Source organism: Platalea leucorodia (genome assembly GCF_965183815.1).
Source record: "Platalea leucorodia genome assembly, chromosome: 21".
In the NCBI taxonomy this organism is placed as follows: Eukaryota; Metazoa; Chordata; class Aves; order Pelecaniformes; family Threskiornithidae; genus Platalea; species Platalea leucorodia.
Window position 1 is genome coordinate 3,024,427 of NC_138843.1, and position 16,835 is coordinate 3,041,261.

At 46.9% G+C, this 16,835-nt stretch overlaps 1 protein-coding gene across 3 annotated transcripts; it reads right to left on the reverse strand.

Moving 5' to 3' along the window:
- Positions 1–587: 587 nt before the first annotated feature.
- SIN3B (SIN3 transcription regulator family member B) lies at positions 588–15,105 on the reverse strand (the record flags this gene model as incomplete). 3 transcript variants are annotated; one of them, XR_014230301.1, is made up of 20 exons in its annotated part: positions 588–1,668; positions 1,966–3,275; positions 3,663–3,867; positions 4,313–4,407; positions 4,728–4,820; positions 5,096–5,269; positions 5,805–5,974; positions 6,481–7,075; positions 7,301–7,484; positions 7,743–7,981; positions 8,351–8,467; positions 9,197–9,404; positions 10,135–10,253; positions 10,690–10,779; positions 11,292–11,414; positions 11,670–11,813; positions 12,214–12,477; positions 13,485–13,638; positions 14,200–14,306; positions 15,010–15,105. XR_014230301.1 is itself a non-coding variant. In XM_082331091.1 (19 exons), 19 exons carry the CDS (start codon positions 15,103–15,105, stop codon positions 3,045–3,047), a joined length of 3,408 nt encoding a protein of 1,135 aa, XP_082187217.1. In that variant the 3' UTR covers positions 588–3,044. The 3 variants fall into 3 exon arrangements, 2 of the variants coding, with proteins under 2 accessions (XP_082187217.1, XP_082187218.1); XM_082331091.1 differs by having other exon boundaries at positions 588–3,275; XM_082331092.1 differs by lacking the exon at positions 15,010–15,105 and having other exon boundaries at positions 588–3,275; positions 10,690–10,776; positions 14,200–14,299.
- Between the last annotated feature and the right edge of the window lie 1,730 nt (positions 15,106–16,835).

Below are 16,835 nucleotides of genomic sequence, written 5' to 3' on the forward strand. Positions count from 1 at the left end.
ACCAATCTGCAAAAAGACATGCTTTGCTGGCACGACACAGTGTTTTCTTTTGAAATCTCTCTCTGCGTGGAGCAACTGTGCCACCCCATGGACTCCCGTGCTCTCGTCCAGCCGTGGGCCTTTGCTCCAAGGCAGCTCTTGGCAGCACGCACGTAAGCGCAGAGCCGCAGGCGCTGCCTTCCTGCGTGGGATCTCCTATCGCACGCTACTTGCAGGAAACTTGTTTCTCTTTTATGTTAGCTAGTGCGCTAGCTCACGTATGCTTACCGCGCGCTAGCTTCTCAGTGTGGGTAAGGTTAAAGATTTGCTGCCTGCTGGCCCGCTGGAAGTGAGCTGACCCACATCTGAATCATTACATCCTGCAGCCTGCCTTGCAACTGCTTGAAGGGAAGTTCATCCGACTTTTCAATTGCATTTTTCTACCATTTAAAATTCAGTTTCAGGTGTAAAACAATCAAGTCTGGGGATTGTCAGAAAGTTTAAATTAATTTAAAACAGTGAGAGCTGCAGACTTTTAAAATCAATATTTTATTTTACTTGAATGTGCAAATAAATATAAAAAAAACTACATTCAAAGAGCTGGCAAAGCAATTACAAGCCCAAAAGCAAAGATCCTTCAAAAAAATGGAAGAACAAACTCTTGAATCAAGGTGGCGCTAGCAGATACACAGCGGTTGAGCTTAAACTCTCAGACATTAGCAAGCCACTCTCAAACCTGCACTGCCTGCTTATTCCATTCACATCATTTGCTACTATCATTTTTGAGACAATAGCACTGTAAAGGGCGAAAGTCTTACTTAATCTGTTCAGATTATAAATTAAGGTTTACAAAATAAGGATGCTTAAAAATACCTGAAGTACACTTAAAAATGCGGAGATGGAACAGGACGGTGCACGGGCGCGTCACCCTCCTACGCCCTGGTACGCTCGGAATCAAATGCATTTTAAGCCACAAGTTGCAACCTATTTTCTAGTAAACATTTTTCTGTATCGTAAAACCATAAAATTTGGCACAGTTGTCATCTCCACTGGAAGCCAGCAGAGAGGTGAACAGGGCTGAGGCGTGTTTTGTTGAGCTGTCTGGAAGCAAAAGGGGGATCCTGTGCTTTGCACGGGGCCTGTCCCCCCGCTCCCCACCCAGCCCTCACGTAGCTACGTGGTCGGTGCCTTTTATCGCTTACTGCAACAAGAGCAGGGGAAGAACCTTCAGATCATTTCTGTAACCAAAATTTAACAGAGACCCAGACAACGAGAACATGAGTTCTTGATGAAAAGTCCTCTGCTGGCAGTGGTTGTGCAAGTGGCCACGAATGCCAGAGACTGGCCTCCCTCCTTCCCTCCTACAGATTATTTTGCAAAAAAGACAAAGAGTCAGTACAGTTTTCTATTAAACGTACCCCAAAGGCCAATTTTTCTACTGTCAAGTGAGACAATTGCAAAACCAAATGTTGTACAGTGGAAATAACCCAGGACAAATCCTACAGGCTGCTACTTAGGTCTGGCAGAAATTATAACCTAAAAATCAAAGCCACAAAAAATATCGGGGTGGGGGGGTTATTCCCCCAAAAGCCAGGAAAAGGTTGGAAGCAGAGCTGAAAGGAGGCTGGACCTGCCTCAAGACATTGTGTTTGTAACACACTCCACGGACAGCGTGCTTGCCCTTGGCCCCTGAAAAACAAGAGCGAAGTCACAGTGGGGTTGCAGGACAGACACAGCTAAATTTTCTTCATTTTTCAATAGATTAAGTCAGACAATTGACATAGTGTTCTGTATGGTTCGGGGTAGGCTTTTTTGTTAGGTTTCATTGCAAAAAAGCTTTGATAGAAGTACAGACGGTTGAGTGGAAAAGCTTGTCTACAACGGTTGTGGCTGGATCTAACACTGCCCATTACAGATTTCCATGTGTCACTGCAAATACAGCATCTGTGCTGACCCAGCAGAAAGAGCAAAGTATCTGGGACAAACCTCAGATCCCGTGCAAAGGCTGCGCTGCAAGAGCTCCATCTACTGATGTTACCCAAGTGGTACAGCCCAGCAGAACCACGGAGTCCGGGCACGCACAAGGAAAGCGAAGCGCCTGAAAACGCAGTCTCCAGAGGCTGCCAATCGACATGCAAAATACAAAAAAAAAAAAAAACCCCAAACCAAAAGGCCAGACCTCGCAATGGATATTCCTCCTCACGCACACGCTCCAAGCAGCTCCAGATCTGAGAAGGCAGAGGCTGCAGCAGCTCGTAAGTTCACAAAGCAACGACATGGGATCCGGCGCGCATCCGCAGAGGGGCAGCTGATGGGCCTAGGCTGTCCTGCGCCACAAAACACCCTCTTGCCTGGCACTGCAGCTCAGAGAGTTTCTTCCCCTTGGTTCATGCTCCAAAATACTTAGTCGATGAGTGAGAGTTAAGAGCGTGTAGTACGCCGTTCGCCCTTCTCCCAGTTTTGGCATTTTTCTCACCAGAGCACCAGTAACAAATACTGTATTCGTTGCCTTATCAGTACACACAGATAACGAAGGAGCCCTTAGCGGGGCTAGCAATCCGTGCCAGGTGCTCTCAGCCCCGCTGGCACTCGGAGGTTAGACTGAAGAGTTCTGCAGGCTCGAAGACGGCATAAATTCAGGAAGATAGGGAACATTCAACCCTTCAAAGTGGAAGCAGCTGCCAGCATCTGCTCGAACACCAGCCCAGCTCCATCTCTCCAACAAGCCACTAGTGGTAGTTCGCCCAGAGCCCGACCCCCTCACTCAGCCTTCCGGTACTGGCTGGTCAGCAGCGGCCTAAAGCTAGGAAACTACTAAAAAGTGTGTGGCGATGCCAAGAGCCCTCTTCCCATAAAGCTTTTAAAAGTCTTTTCATGATGGCTGGAGGATTACACTGCAAGGAGACAAGTCTATGCCATATGGAAAATACATCATAATCCGAAGTAAAATGCTGTTTGGATAAATATCATTAATACATACATTGCATTCCCACCACTATTCTCAGAGTAAATGTGTTTCACCAGCAACGCTCCTACTTGTCTTGGTCCCAGGAACAAGTCTCTGCTCAGGGTGAAGCTGGACGGCGACTGTACTGAACTCTGTATCTGTTCACTGGGACCCCGTGGACATTCACCGTCTCACAAGTTGTTTTACAGGGCACCATCTCCTCGTCTTCGTCTCCCATTAGCCAGTCTTGAACTACATCAACTGCCTCCATGGTCACGTTCTCTTCCAGCCACCTATTGTGCCACTCTTCAAACTGCTGGTGATGCTTTAGCAGCACCATCGGCTGTACCTGAAAGCAGGACAGTAAAGATCACCAAGAGGTTTCTGGGGGAGAAGCCAAAACCTTCGCCTCTTTGTGTGTCCGAGACGTGCATGCTTTACAACAAAACACAAACAGTAAAACAGGAAACCGCATACCTGCATTTAAAGATCTCTATTTCTTAATGTTTGCCACTCCCCCTTAAAATTTGCATGGTAAAGTAAAGGCTGCTAAACTAAACCAAAGTACAGAGCATTTACCAGCTCTCCTCCATGTTTCATCCAACACAGAGCAGTAACTTCTGGGTGTAGTTTGCAGGAATTCAGCCACAAGACTTCTTATCGGTACCTGTCTTTTGGCTCACATCCTCAACCTCTGCTACTGCCTGAGCTGCAGAGAGAGAAATAGGAGATGCACCTGCTTGGCTCGGCAGAGAGCTCCCCGCCTGTACATGTAATCCTCCGAGTTCATGATGAACATCATTTTGTGGGTGTTGAGCTTGAAGCGGCAGTCCACATTGCAGGCACTTTCCACCCCAATCAGCCTCTTCCAGGAGCTCTTCACTTCGCTACGCAGAGCTCTCACTTGCTTACATTGCCACTTGCGAAACTTTTTTAGGTTTCTAGAACAAAAGAAGGATTACAAAGCATGTGTCACACTTGGTTATCCATTCTCTTCAGCTAGCAGAGCTGACAGCGCAAGTATGAAATTTGTGTCTCCACATTGTTTTCGGACTTTCTCCAGGATCTTCCTCCATACACTCTGACAAATATTTAGTGAAATGGGAACGAATTAGACCTCAAACTCCCCCCAGAAGGGACTGCTTAGACAGTCCCACTCCTTTCCAAAAACAGTTTCATGAACAAGCCTCAACGCAGGGGCCATAATTTTTTTCTTTGGCATTCTTATGCAGTGTGCTGGACTACAGCGCCCCTTTGGACCTCAAAGATGCGTGCATTTCCCTTTAGTTGCTCGTATGGCACATCACCTAAAATCCCTGCCACATATGCAGAGAGGAAGCAGTACCGGCTGCTGCAGGCGTGACTCAGGAGAGGGAGCGCGCTCACCTTTGCAGAAAGACCGGTTTCAATAAGAAGCCATCATTCTGGTTGTTCGGAGCTCCTTCTACCCCAACGTACTGCTCCATGTAGTTAGCCAGGTGCTACACAAGAGAGACCGATTTCAAGTCAGATTTCGCTCTCATCGAGACAAACGCCACTGCAAAGAACTAGTTTATTTCCAAGCTGCTTTTTATGAACCTGCTGGTATCTGACTCAACCCCGAGCTGATTTACGTTGAAACTCTCTTGCTAACATACCCATTTCTGTCAATGACCACAGCCCCACGTGTAATCTTCCCACCTCCCAGGTAAACTTCTCCTCCTGGCAAAGCCTCACAGTTTGGAACAAGAAAGCAGGAAAGCCTTCTTAGACGTCTGCTTTGTCTGTGGTACAGCAGACTCCATGGTCACCGTGATATTACCTGGACCTCCACAGGATCTTCTGTCTGGGTTTCTTCTGTATCCAGAAGCTCGATGGTCATGATCACCTGTCCTTTCCGCTGAAGAAACATTACCTGTAATAAAGTTACAGGCACAAGATATTGGCCCCATGGGTTCACAATAAAGTGCTGTATATTCACAATGAGTCATTTGGACAACAAATATGAGCTAGGATAGAAGTAAGCAGCAGAGCTCTTCAGTGAGCCAGTATGCCGCTTCACTGTCTATGCTCTGGTTTTGGTACCTTCTCTCCATATTGCTCTCCATTGCCTTGGAGCTTCCAAACCCATTTCTCCCAGGTAAAGTGCCACAGTCACTTTATGAAAGTTCCCTGGCAGCAAGTTCTTACCTTGAAACAGTTCTCATCCGCCATGCAGCGTTCAGCCTTCCACTGATAGCTGGTCTCCTTTGCTGCCCGGACACACCTAGAGGATAAGTTACCTCCCGCAGCACCTCGCTTCCTTTCGTTCAAGTAGAGCTCAACAACCTTCAAGCAGATGTCATCGCTCACTAGATGGTGAAGCTTCCATTAAAAAAGGGGGAATTCAGTCAGCAAGTCTGGGCCAAGAGTTAACTCTAGCGTGTTATGAAAGGAGTGCAAAACTCGGCACAGCATCACACCTCAGATGAAGCAGCAAAGTTTTACCACCCGAGACTTCACACATTTCACTCTCTTTTTCATTACTTTGCAATAAAAGGAACAGAGTGAGGGGCTGATGTGCCTTAAAATCAGAAGACGGATTTGAGTAAAAAGGACTGGACTTTTTTTTTCCCCCTCAGATTTATTTTGGGAATGGCAGAACTTTGAAAAGACTGGAAATCAAAAAATGTTGGAAAAGGCCAGGAAGAGTAAATCCCCTAAGGTGGTCCCTGTACTGACGCTGAACTATCTCACTGAACTTCTGTTAGAGTGTTTCCCCCACATCTGTAACGTTTCTATGAATTTGCTTTGCATTTAGTGAGTCCTTGCATTACAGGGTGCTGTGAGAAACCTAGCTGTCTATAGAAGGGAGATGTGCGGCCCCCCAAATACACAGCACAGCCATCAAATTAGTTACCTGGCGGACAATATTCTGCACCAGTTTGTCCATAGTAAAGCCAATATAGGCATGGATAGTGAACATCTCCCTCAGAGTGTCCTCGTACTGCGTTGGGTCAATATTCCCATCCAGCAGACTCCTCACCATATCCAGGAAGGCGGGGTAATACTCCTCCAGTTCCACCTCACCTGGGCAGGGGAAAAGTGCAGTCACTTAATGCATGTAAGAGGCAGAGTGAAGTCAAGAGATACAAGGGACAGCACAGCTCAAGAACCATGACATTCAGTATGGAAAACATGCTTACAGACAGACAGTTCTCTGTAAGGAGTGCTGACGGACTACCGGTTTTATCTCATGCACTTCCAGGACTGCCTTGTGTAGTTAACTATTGCGTTGTGGAGCCATTTACATTTTAAATCAAAGTAACAGATTAATACAATGAGACACCTGGCAACATCTGACAACAGTGGGCTTGCGTGAAGTCTCTATGAACTACACACGAGAGCCCTCAGAAGATAAATTACAAACTAGCTATCCTGTTAAATCAGCTGTATCCCCACACCACAAATATGGTGGATGTTTGCACCTCTACATTCCTTACAGACTTGCCTGCTGGTCTCAGTTACTCAGATATACACAACGAGCACCAGCAACCAGAGCATTAGGAGTGGACTATGTCCCAGATTATTCTTACTTGGTTGCTTCAGTCTTAGTTCCATGGCTGGATCATTGGTTTTTTCTTTTCTTCCCTCACAAAGGAGCTTCTCTCTCTCTTTTTCAGTCCGATATTCTAGAAGCTGCTTCTGAGCTTGACGATAAATCTTTAGGAGCCTTGAGCACAGAGTCTGGTGAAGGCGGAGGAAGAAATACCAATTATTATTGACAAAGAATAGACTGTAAACATCATCCAGAGTGTTGTGGGGCTCAGCAGCTGTAACATCACAGAAGGTTGCTTTTGCCTCCAAAGGACTGCTTGGAGGCCCAGGCACATGTTTTTTCCGTAGCTCAGGAGTATCCAGGTTCTGCCCCTGATGGTTTTCTCTGTCCTCGTCTGTTGATTCTTCAGAAATACTGTGCTCAGGGGGCTGAGAGAAAAACAGCTCAGGTATGAAGTGATGCACTATCTGCCGGATGGTTGCTTGATCTTCCTTTTGGATAGTAGGCTGCCTTTTTACATAATAGCTGATAAGAGATGCCGCATCTTCCAAAATCTGCTTATCTTCATAGATAAAGATAAGATGAGGCTCGTTTGTGGACGAACTTCTCCCCTCTGAGTGCTGCTCCTGATGCTGTAATCAAGAGACAAATAGATAAAGATCCTTCCAATCCATGCTCAAGAGCCATTCCTGCCAGAAGAAATAAGCCAGTATTAACGCTATGCTTGGGACAGTCATTTTTGACCGAGAACTCTTCAGAGCACTACCACTTCAACAAGGTCCCAGGTGCTATGTAAACATCTAGATAATACTATGAACGAGGGACGTACAGGATGGATTATTTACTGGCATACGCACCTCATCATAGACACTCTCAATTTCATTCAGCAAGCTCTTGGAGCGCAAAGCTTTGGTGTCATTTTGTTTGAAGTTGACGGCCTGGTGGTCAAGGGACTTCAAGTAGGCTTTCTCATACTGCTCCCGCCAAATTTTGTTGAAGCCCTGCTGGGCCTCCCGCCATTCCTCCTCTTTTGCTTTCAATCTGCATAAATGTATAATCTACTTCAGTTCAAAAAGACAACCACAGAAATACACACAGAGCATTTTTAATGTAGCCAACTGTGCTGCACCAAAAACTTTTCAGTATTCCTGGAAGCAATAAATAAATAAAAACAGCACCACCGCTGAGATGAGTTATCCTTTGAAACAACATCTACAAAAACAGTTGTTTAAAACTGCTTTAAGAATTCTGTATCGGTTTCTTAAAGAACCCAGGTGAACACAGGAGGAGGGGAATTACCTCTTAAGAACAACAGGAACTGCAGTAACTGGGTTTTTCTTAAGACTTTCAATGATCTCTGGTGCTTTATCACCATAGATGCGGTAGATGGCCCTGCGCTGGATCACTTCTGATGTTCCTCCCAAGCAATCATCCAGTCGAAATTTCTCCTGATCCTCTTGCGTCAGTCGCGACAGTTTTTTCTGCACGCTCTCCAGCACACGTATTGTGGCTAAGTTGGTCTCCAAGACAACATCCAACTGTTAAGAGTTCACAAAAGACACAGTGTAAGAAAAGGCAGGAAAATGGAGACCGGTGGTGCCTGGTTTGTGGCATGCACTCCAGCCCCACTGGGTGGAGCTAAAAAGCATCAGCAAGTTTTCTTACTGGAAAATATAACTCCACCAGTTCTCCTAAAGGTAACATGCTTTTTAGAACTGGACTCATGCCTAGGAAGAACTACTAGACTCCAAGCAAGTGGAAAACACCAAACTCTAGCTCAAACCAATGAACACTAATAGAACTTTCAGTAATTGGCCACCAATTAATTCAGTCAAAATCCTCATAGCTAGAAGTTCTGCCTTCTGAGGAGGCAGACAGGCAGACAGGAAGCTCAACAGCAGAGGTACCTCAAACCGCTCATCTTCACAGCGGTGCAACTGCTCCTCATAAGGAGTCTTCTTGGAGCTGACAAAGGTGGAGTCTTCAGACCAGGATGGAAACGAAACCCAGGTATCATTTAACACCTGCGACAGTGCAAAGACATGACATTGAACCGAGCCTTATGAGCCCAGAGCTGTTCTCATGGAGTCTGATGCTCCTCTGTTTTATTTTTGCACAGTTCTGCCCTGAGTTTCTGTTGGAAGTTTCAGACCTAGTTCACAAGCCACTGTCGTGACTGCTCCCCAGAAGATCAGAGGCCTGTGTGGAACCGCACCAGGGCCCTGCTCGGAAAGCTCGAAAGCACCTTCGCTATCATCTCACAAACCACAGAGGTCACTCTGCAGTAATCAGCAACTGTAAGTACAGTAGACAGAGGTGCCAACAACAGCGAGAGGTGGAAGCAGCTATGCTGCAGATGTCTGCTCTCAGTGAGAACAGCGCCCGAGACGCTGGCTCACAGTGCTCTTTCAGGGGAAAAACTGTTTCTAAAGGCCATATTGGTCCACTGCTAGGAAATTAATTTCAGGCTAATTAATATTCTTTTCTGTCTATAGGAATAAAATTGTGTATGCACACAGACTCAGAAGACATTAAAGTGAAGGACGTGATTTGAGATGGGTTAAGATAAAATTAGTAAAATGCATGTGGATACTCTTATTTCAATAAATTGGGTGAATAACTGACGTGAGATTAAAGCTGGCTAATCAGCATTAAAGAGGGGAATCCACATGCAGAAGCTAACTAACTACCCCACTTCAAGTTACGCAAGTGCCATGTGTGTTCAGGGACTGAACGGGTTGATCCCAAAGTACCTCCTTGCAAATGGCCGTCCTTCCGCTGCACTTTGGCTGCTGATAGGTTTTGGGGAGAGCCCGGTAACTTGATCCTATGCGTTTGCAGGAAGCATAATCAATCTCCCGACTCATTCCATCCCCAGATCGGTCGCTCAGTGGAGAAGCAAATGAAAGCTCTTTCACACCAAGAAAGGACTTGAACTGTGCAAAGAGTTCTGGGAATTTCCTTCAAAAACACAAGTAAGTGTATTTTGTTATTTCACTCTGAGAGTTTTAGGGTGGCTAATGTGTGTCATAAAAGCGAGGGAGAAAATCTAAAAAAACTTAGCATTGCAGCAAGAAATCTTTCACCAATGTTTTACCTCTGTTATCATTCTCTCTGAATTACTTTAGGGGTTTTTTGACTTAAGGCAGGAAAAGAATTTCCCTTCACAACTTCAGGAATACTCCCCTTAACTGAGGCATCACTGGTCCTTGCCATCTGACTCTCCCTCTTCTGTTGGAAGCCAAACAGCACGAGAGGCTCCCATCAGACCTAGAACTATTTATCCTTTTCACAGCTCCATTCTGAGATTTCGTGTTTATACTTGTATTACATTTTGAGGGATTAGAACAGGGAGCGTCAACAGAGACCACCCTCCAGAATTCATGAGATTCTCTGCCCCCAATGATGTAGTATAACATCAGGTAGGCTGCTGCTTTTGAGGCTTTCAACTGGATGCACAGAGGAAAACATCCTCCCCAAAGTGCTCTTTAAGAGCTGTTAGATATGTTAAAAGATTCAGATTTTCTTACTCCTCTTTTTTGATTAGCCTTCAATTTCTTGCATGCTACCTAGGAGACATTTCTGAAGTTAAATCCAAAACTTCAGTAACAAAGTTCACAATGTCTACCAAAAAGTAACAGAGTAAGATCTAAAAAGTCCAACACAGCAGAGAAGGCAGGCAGTAACTTACCCTAAAAACGGCGTAACTAGCTGGAGCAACTCAGAGCCAGAGACCAACTCCTGGTTGAAGAGAGCAATGCAACGGAGAAAATTTTCGTAGACTTCCTGACTCTTTAGCACCCTACGCACCTGAAGCACAGTTTGGAGAGAAATGCTCAGATCACTTGAACACCACTTTTATTTAGTTCATATTCTAAGTAGTCTGAATCATGGGTACAGTGACAAACCTCTGTCTACATTGCAACATAAAAAGAGAATATGCACAAAAATGCCCAGTTTCAAACAATGATCTAGTAACTACAGATGGTACCGTGAGGAAACAGCACTGAAAAATAGAGAAAAACATGTCTGTAAGAGATGAGCGTTCAGGAAAAGGTTAATTATCAGTTTCTATTCATCTTCCAAACCCACCTATTTTCTCTTTTCTTGGTCTGTCTTTCTCTACCACTTGAAAAGTCCGGCAATTGCTAAGCGCTGACAGATTGTATAGAAAACCAACCAATTAATAACCACATAAATGGTTGAAAATAAGTCCACAGAATGTGAGAACAGGCCAAATACTGACCTTGTCAAAGAAGGAAAACTCTTGCAGTGTTCCGTATTTTCCCACTGTCGCTACTGACAGATCTTTGGTACCTCGCAGTTTCATTTTCTTCTGTTAAAAGAACAAACAGTTATGCTTAAAATGTTGTGACTCAAATGCTATCAAATTCCACTTCTCTGACGTATAACAGCTCTCTGCAAAGGCCGAAACTCAGTATTTCCCAAATAGCGATCTCGCATTGCTGTGTCAAGCCCTCCACAGCAATCTCTATCCAATGAATCCCAGCTAAGACAACAACAACAAAAAAGGATCACTTGAGAAAGAATTCCAAAGAAAGATTTCTTTGTAGAAGCAATAAATTGTCCCTTTCCAGGGCCAATACTTAGTACAGAAGATCCTGATATTTAGTATCATGTCATCATGTGACCACACGCATTTAAGCATACTTTAAAAATTCCCTTTTTCTACAGTAATTATTTTAAAAATAGCTTTGAAATTTTGTTTCTCGTACCTAACATCTACATACCTCAAAGACGCTACTCATTACAACTTTATCTAAGCAATTATCTTGAACACGACGAGTAATATCAGGTTATTCTAAGTTTTTACTTGCTAAAAGATACCTTTGCTGGGCCAGAAACAGGACGCAACAGCAGTGGTCTGGATCGCTTTTTGCTGTGTTCCAGATTCTTCTCATGCTCGGTTTTTTGGACACTGTTCACTTCACATGGTCCATTTCCTGTGAACTGAAGTAAATAAAGAATGATTTCAATGTTCTCTTCTCGGTCGGCACAAATAAAGAACCCTATAAATCTGAACACAACAGAGAACACGTAGTTAAGTCACTTGTTCTGCAAAATTCCAAACAATGAAGAGGAACAGAGTTCATCTACCGGCTGTATGTTTTCCCATAATGTTTTGCATTCCTAAAGCTTCTTTACGTATTCTACGTACAAACAGAGAGTATTCGATATTCTGCCTTGTTCTAAGCATACACGTACCAAAGACCTTTTAGCCTCCGGGAGGAACTGTCCAAACTCAGAAAGCAGATCCTCCTGTCCCCTGAACAGATTTGCTACTTCAGTAAACACTTCTTCCTCTGACATGCCTCGAAAGGGTCGGCCTTTAGTGTTCAGCTGTTCTTTCTGAAAAGTTACGCACAGATGTTAAATAGAGTCAAAAATTCACTATGCAAGAAAACTCATCACCTCAGCCAAAAACCTTATGCTACACAAACTTGAAATAGCTTGTATCAGACAGCCCAAGGTTCTTACAGTGCATCCTTTCACACAGAATATCACTACATCAACCAAAGATCAGTAAAGACAGATGTAGATACAACCCCTTTACACCTCAGACCCTGGCAAGTTCTACAATTTTCACACTTTTGTCATTTCATGTGAATATCTATAAGGCAATTGTTGGACAAAGGCTAGTGCCTGGGAACTGCGTAAGCCTGTTCAATAGGCAGACATTTCATTTGACAGCTACTCCTCAAACAGCTACAGTGCAAACCCACAACTGCTTATATGGAAGACTTTTTACCTGGTAAGTATGAAGAATTTCTAAAAAGGATCTGTAAATTTCTGGATGGTCAAGAAAACGTGTTTTGATCTTATTCACGTAACTGATAGCATTATTGAACTCTACAGAATCAGACTCCAAAGGAATTTGAGATTTATCTTCTTTGTATGGAAGCTGTTGCCTGAACTCCTCGGAGCAGTCACTGTGATTGTGCGAATTCTCCTGGGAGTAATGCAACAACAGCCCGCTGCCAGGGAGAGCGCTGGGAACAGGCTCTGAGGGCACCTAGTGGCATAAGACACACAAGCCAGTGACTTGTACAGAAACGTAGAGGCAAGTTCAACAACAATCTAGCATCACGATTTTTCAAGCTGTTTAGCTAAAAAAGATTATCACGAAAAAAGATTTAATTACCCAATAAATTTCCCTACCTAGTTTATTAACACCATCAGTTAAAAAAATCCCCTAAGTCGCATCTGGCTTACGAACCATCTGACTCATTACCGCTTTTGACTGTCGCTGCATTATCCACTACACTTGAGAGGGCGTACCACACAACACGCACCGCAGGTTCTGTTGCCACTGTTTTATTTCAGAGGAACTGTCAGTTTTAAGAAACATATTAAAACGTAAGGCTCTTAAAGATGTTAAATTTCTAAGCAACAGAGAGATCTAAGGGAACTGAGATCTATAAGATACTTACTGCTACTAATTAGAGTTAAACCACAAGTTTATCAGTAGAATTCAGGTAATAGCTCTGTTTCAGCCTCCACAACCACAGAACAACAAAAAAGAAGGAGAGGCCGATATGTATCCATCTGTATTACAGCAGATGTCTTTCACTGCAGGATGTTAGCAACTGCGTGGCAATACCTGACATCTATTTTTTGCCTATTGCCTAAACATATTTCCCAGTTTCTCAGTGGAAGTCTGGAAACGCGATTCTTCCAGAATCTCTTTTTGAAATTTGTTGCTACACACACCACTTATTGACAATCTACATAAATATGTCAAGCCAATTACAATTTCAATTTTCAAATCTGACTGAAGTATTTGGAGTTGAAGCGGCACTTCGTGCAGGAATATCATTCTTGTGTAAGCTAAACTAACAACTGGTTGGAGAATAAATATTTAAATTTGTATTATACCCATTATCATAGACTTTGAAAACCACGTAAAAACTTTAGCAACATGCAATACACGTAAATCTACATAGTCTAAACTGTGCAAGAGATGTGTATAGTGACACATGGAACAGAATTTATTTAGAGAATGAGAGCTCTATAACCTACCTGACTATTCAAAGGTGACTGTATACTTAACTTCCCGTTCTTTGGAATTTCTATCCTATAGCCCAGAGGGAGGAAAGCATTGAATCCTACAATGAGGTCAGGATGCTCATGGAAAAGCTGTGAAACACGTCGGATTACTCCAGGTGTGTCAATGCTAAAATTGAGAAGAGTTTGTTACTTGTGTCCAAATCAGAAATACACGTTAAGCCTAGCAAATTACAGAGGTGTGCGAAGCATCTGCCTTCTTACAGATGCAATTTTTTAACAAGCAAGTTTGGGAACCTCAGACCTAGAAATTAGCCCAAGCCGAGGGAACGACCAGCATCCACTGCAGCCCCATACTGGGAGCATTACCCACAGAGAGGAGATAAACGGGCAAGGCAGCTGTCACCTCTAGGGCCGACAGGTCACAGAGAGGCTCTGCACTCACGCTTCTTCACTTATTTTCCAGATCTGCGTTTCAGAGTGGGAATTAAAAATAGATTTGCCTTTTCCTGTGGATTTCGTCTCTGGAAAATGATGGGATGGACAGAGACCCTCCACCTCCAATGTCTAGTGACTGCACTACTGGGGAACAGGCCAGCAGGGCGGCCTGTGTGTCTGTGGAGGTGGAAAGATGATGTGAAGGCTGGGGGACCCTGCAAAGGCTGAGAGACCCCCGCCAAGGCTGAGGAGCTCCCCGGCGCAGCCCTGGGGCGCAGGGCCAGGGCTTTACCTCTGGCTCTTGAACTCTTTCATGATCTCCAGGAAGCCGTTGTAGGTGGCGGGGTCGCTGCCAAAGCGGATCTTCACCTGGTCCAGGTAGGAAAGCGCATCCTCCACCTGCGGGATGAGAACGCAGGTGAAGCCCAGAAAGGAGGAACAGGCCCTGGGGCACCCCAGGGTCCCAGAATGGTGGCAGGGGCACCCCATGGCACTGAGGGAGGGGGGAACAGGCCCCGGGGGAGCCCCCCAGCACTGGGGAGGGGCACACGGTACCAGATGAGGAGGCCCTGAGGAAGACAGGCCCCGGTGGGGCACCACCGTACCGGGGAAGGTGGGCCTCACGGTGCCGCAGGAGGATGGCAGGGCACGGAAGGGGGAACGGTACCGGGGAGAGGGGAAGAGGTCCCCGGGGAGCATGACCGCGGTACCGGAGGAGAACAGCCGGGCTGGGGAGGGGGGGCACGGTACAGGGGAGGGGGGGAACGGGCCTGGGGGGGCCTCACGGTACCGGAGGAGGAGGGCGCAGGGCCCAGGGGACCCCACGGTACCGTGGGAGGAGGGCGGGGGTGCCCCACGGCACCGGGGGGAGAAGGCCCCGGGACACCCCACGGTACCGGCGGGGGGGACAGCCGCCGGGGGCGGGTTCGGCGCCGCGGACGGGGCGGGGCAGGTCACGGCGGGGCGGGCAGGGCCGTCCCGGGGGGGGTGGGGGGGGGGAGCCGAGGGCGGCGGGGAGCGGCCCTTCGTGGCGCGGCGGGGGGAAGGGGGAAATCACGGCGGTCCCGGCGGGGCCGGCCGCCGGGGCGGTCGCCGCACTCACATGCACCGGCAGCTTCTCCTGCGCCGCGGCTCGGCCGCCGCCGCCCCAACGCGGGGCGCTGCCCCCCCGGCCGCCGCCGCCGCCCCCCGCCGCCATGTTGGGAGTCGGGCAGGAGCGCGCCCCCCGTCAGCGCGTGCGGAGCGCCTGCGTCAGCGCGCACGGCGCCACGGCCCGGCCCGGCCCGGAGCGGAACCTTCGCGGCCGCCGTCGGCGCCGCCCGGGAGCGCGCGCTGCTTCCGGTCGTTTCAACCGCCATGGCGGGAGCCGCGCCTCAGGCGGCTGCGGGAGCGGCGGCGGCCCGGCCCCGGTGAGAGGCCTGAAGGAGGGAGGGGATCAGCAGGGGTCCGGCGCCGGCGGGGTGAGCGCGCTCCGGGCTGGGGGGCTCGGGGGTCGGCAGCGGGCTGGTGGTGCCGGGGCTGGAGCCGAGCCCCTGAGGGGGCAGCGGCGGCCCAGGTCCCCGGTGCCTCTGTGCCGGGAACCGGCGGCCCTCGGGGGAAGGGGGGAGCCGAGGCGGGGCGCGGGAAGGCCGCAGTGCGAGTGCGGTCAATGGCCCGCACCGAGCTCTGGTGCCTGCTCTGGTGTAGTTGGGTAAAGTGTGGGGTTAGGGTTGGTTTTTTGGTGTTTTGTGGGTTTTTTTCTGATTTACCTTTCTTAAGTGGTTATTACTATGGTACGCGACAGCAGTAGTGTTGTGCCAAGGTATCAATAGACCAAGCGCAGCGAGGGAGTTTTCAGCAAGGTTTAATATTGTAATTCTGAGACACTAAGGCAAAAGGACAGAAAAAGAAACCTGCAAGCTCAGTCCTGGGTGTTTATGCTGGTTTATCCTATTCATTTTTTGCTTTTTACACCACTGAACGGAGTTGAAAGCGCTTGCTGGTATGAGTCAGGCTCCCAGAATTTCCTTGGTTGTACTGTTGCTTGCTTGAGTTTTGCCTGTCTTTCTTTCTGGATTTTACTGTACGCGTTGCCACGATGTTCTGGAGCGGGTTATACCCAGGAGGGGTGGTCTTGGGACACTGAAACTTCTCGTGAATTATAACCAACTTTTGTTATTGCGACAAATCCATCTGCTGTTGGTGCAATTCTGTTAGCAGCTGTGTATATGCGCTGTACAGCCAGCAAGGCACCTGCGGAAACCAAGCTCGGAGTAAAGCATTTACTGTGTGGTAGGACTGGACTTAAAATATGCCACGACCCTCAAATGGAGTCTTGTCACCAGACGATTTGAACTCAGTAAAACTGGGTGACATGAAGAGCAAGGAGGAGAGGGGAAAAAAATAAGCCATGCTGCTTGTTTCTCCTTAGAGCATTATAGATTTGCACAGTAGAAACTTACGGAAACCTTTCTTGCTTTGCCCTTAAAGTCGCTGCTGATATTTGAACCCACAATATTTTTCTCTACTATGTGCTGGAATATTCCAGCTGTAGTCTTGTAGTTGCAGCTTCCCGTGACAATGCTAATATGCTGCCTCTGGATTTGGTATTCTAGCCTCTGCTCTGATACTTGCACAAACTGTTGCTGTGTGGCATGTTTCCCTTCTTACAACATGAAGGATGCTACGAGCCTATTTAATACAGGAAGGAGTACAGACTTTCTCGTGGTTGCTAGCATTTCACAATTGCTCACCACTTGCAGCATCCCAGACTGTAATGGACTGATCCAGCGACACAGTGTACATGTACTTATCGTCTTTTGAGAAGCAAGCACAGCAAATGCCTTTCAGGAGAGATGTGGGCTGAAAATGGATGGTTAGGATTAGATTGTTATGCTGGTAAATACAGGTTGGAGCGAAGATGCTTTAGAGTATTCAGTGGTTATTCAA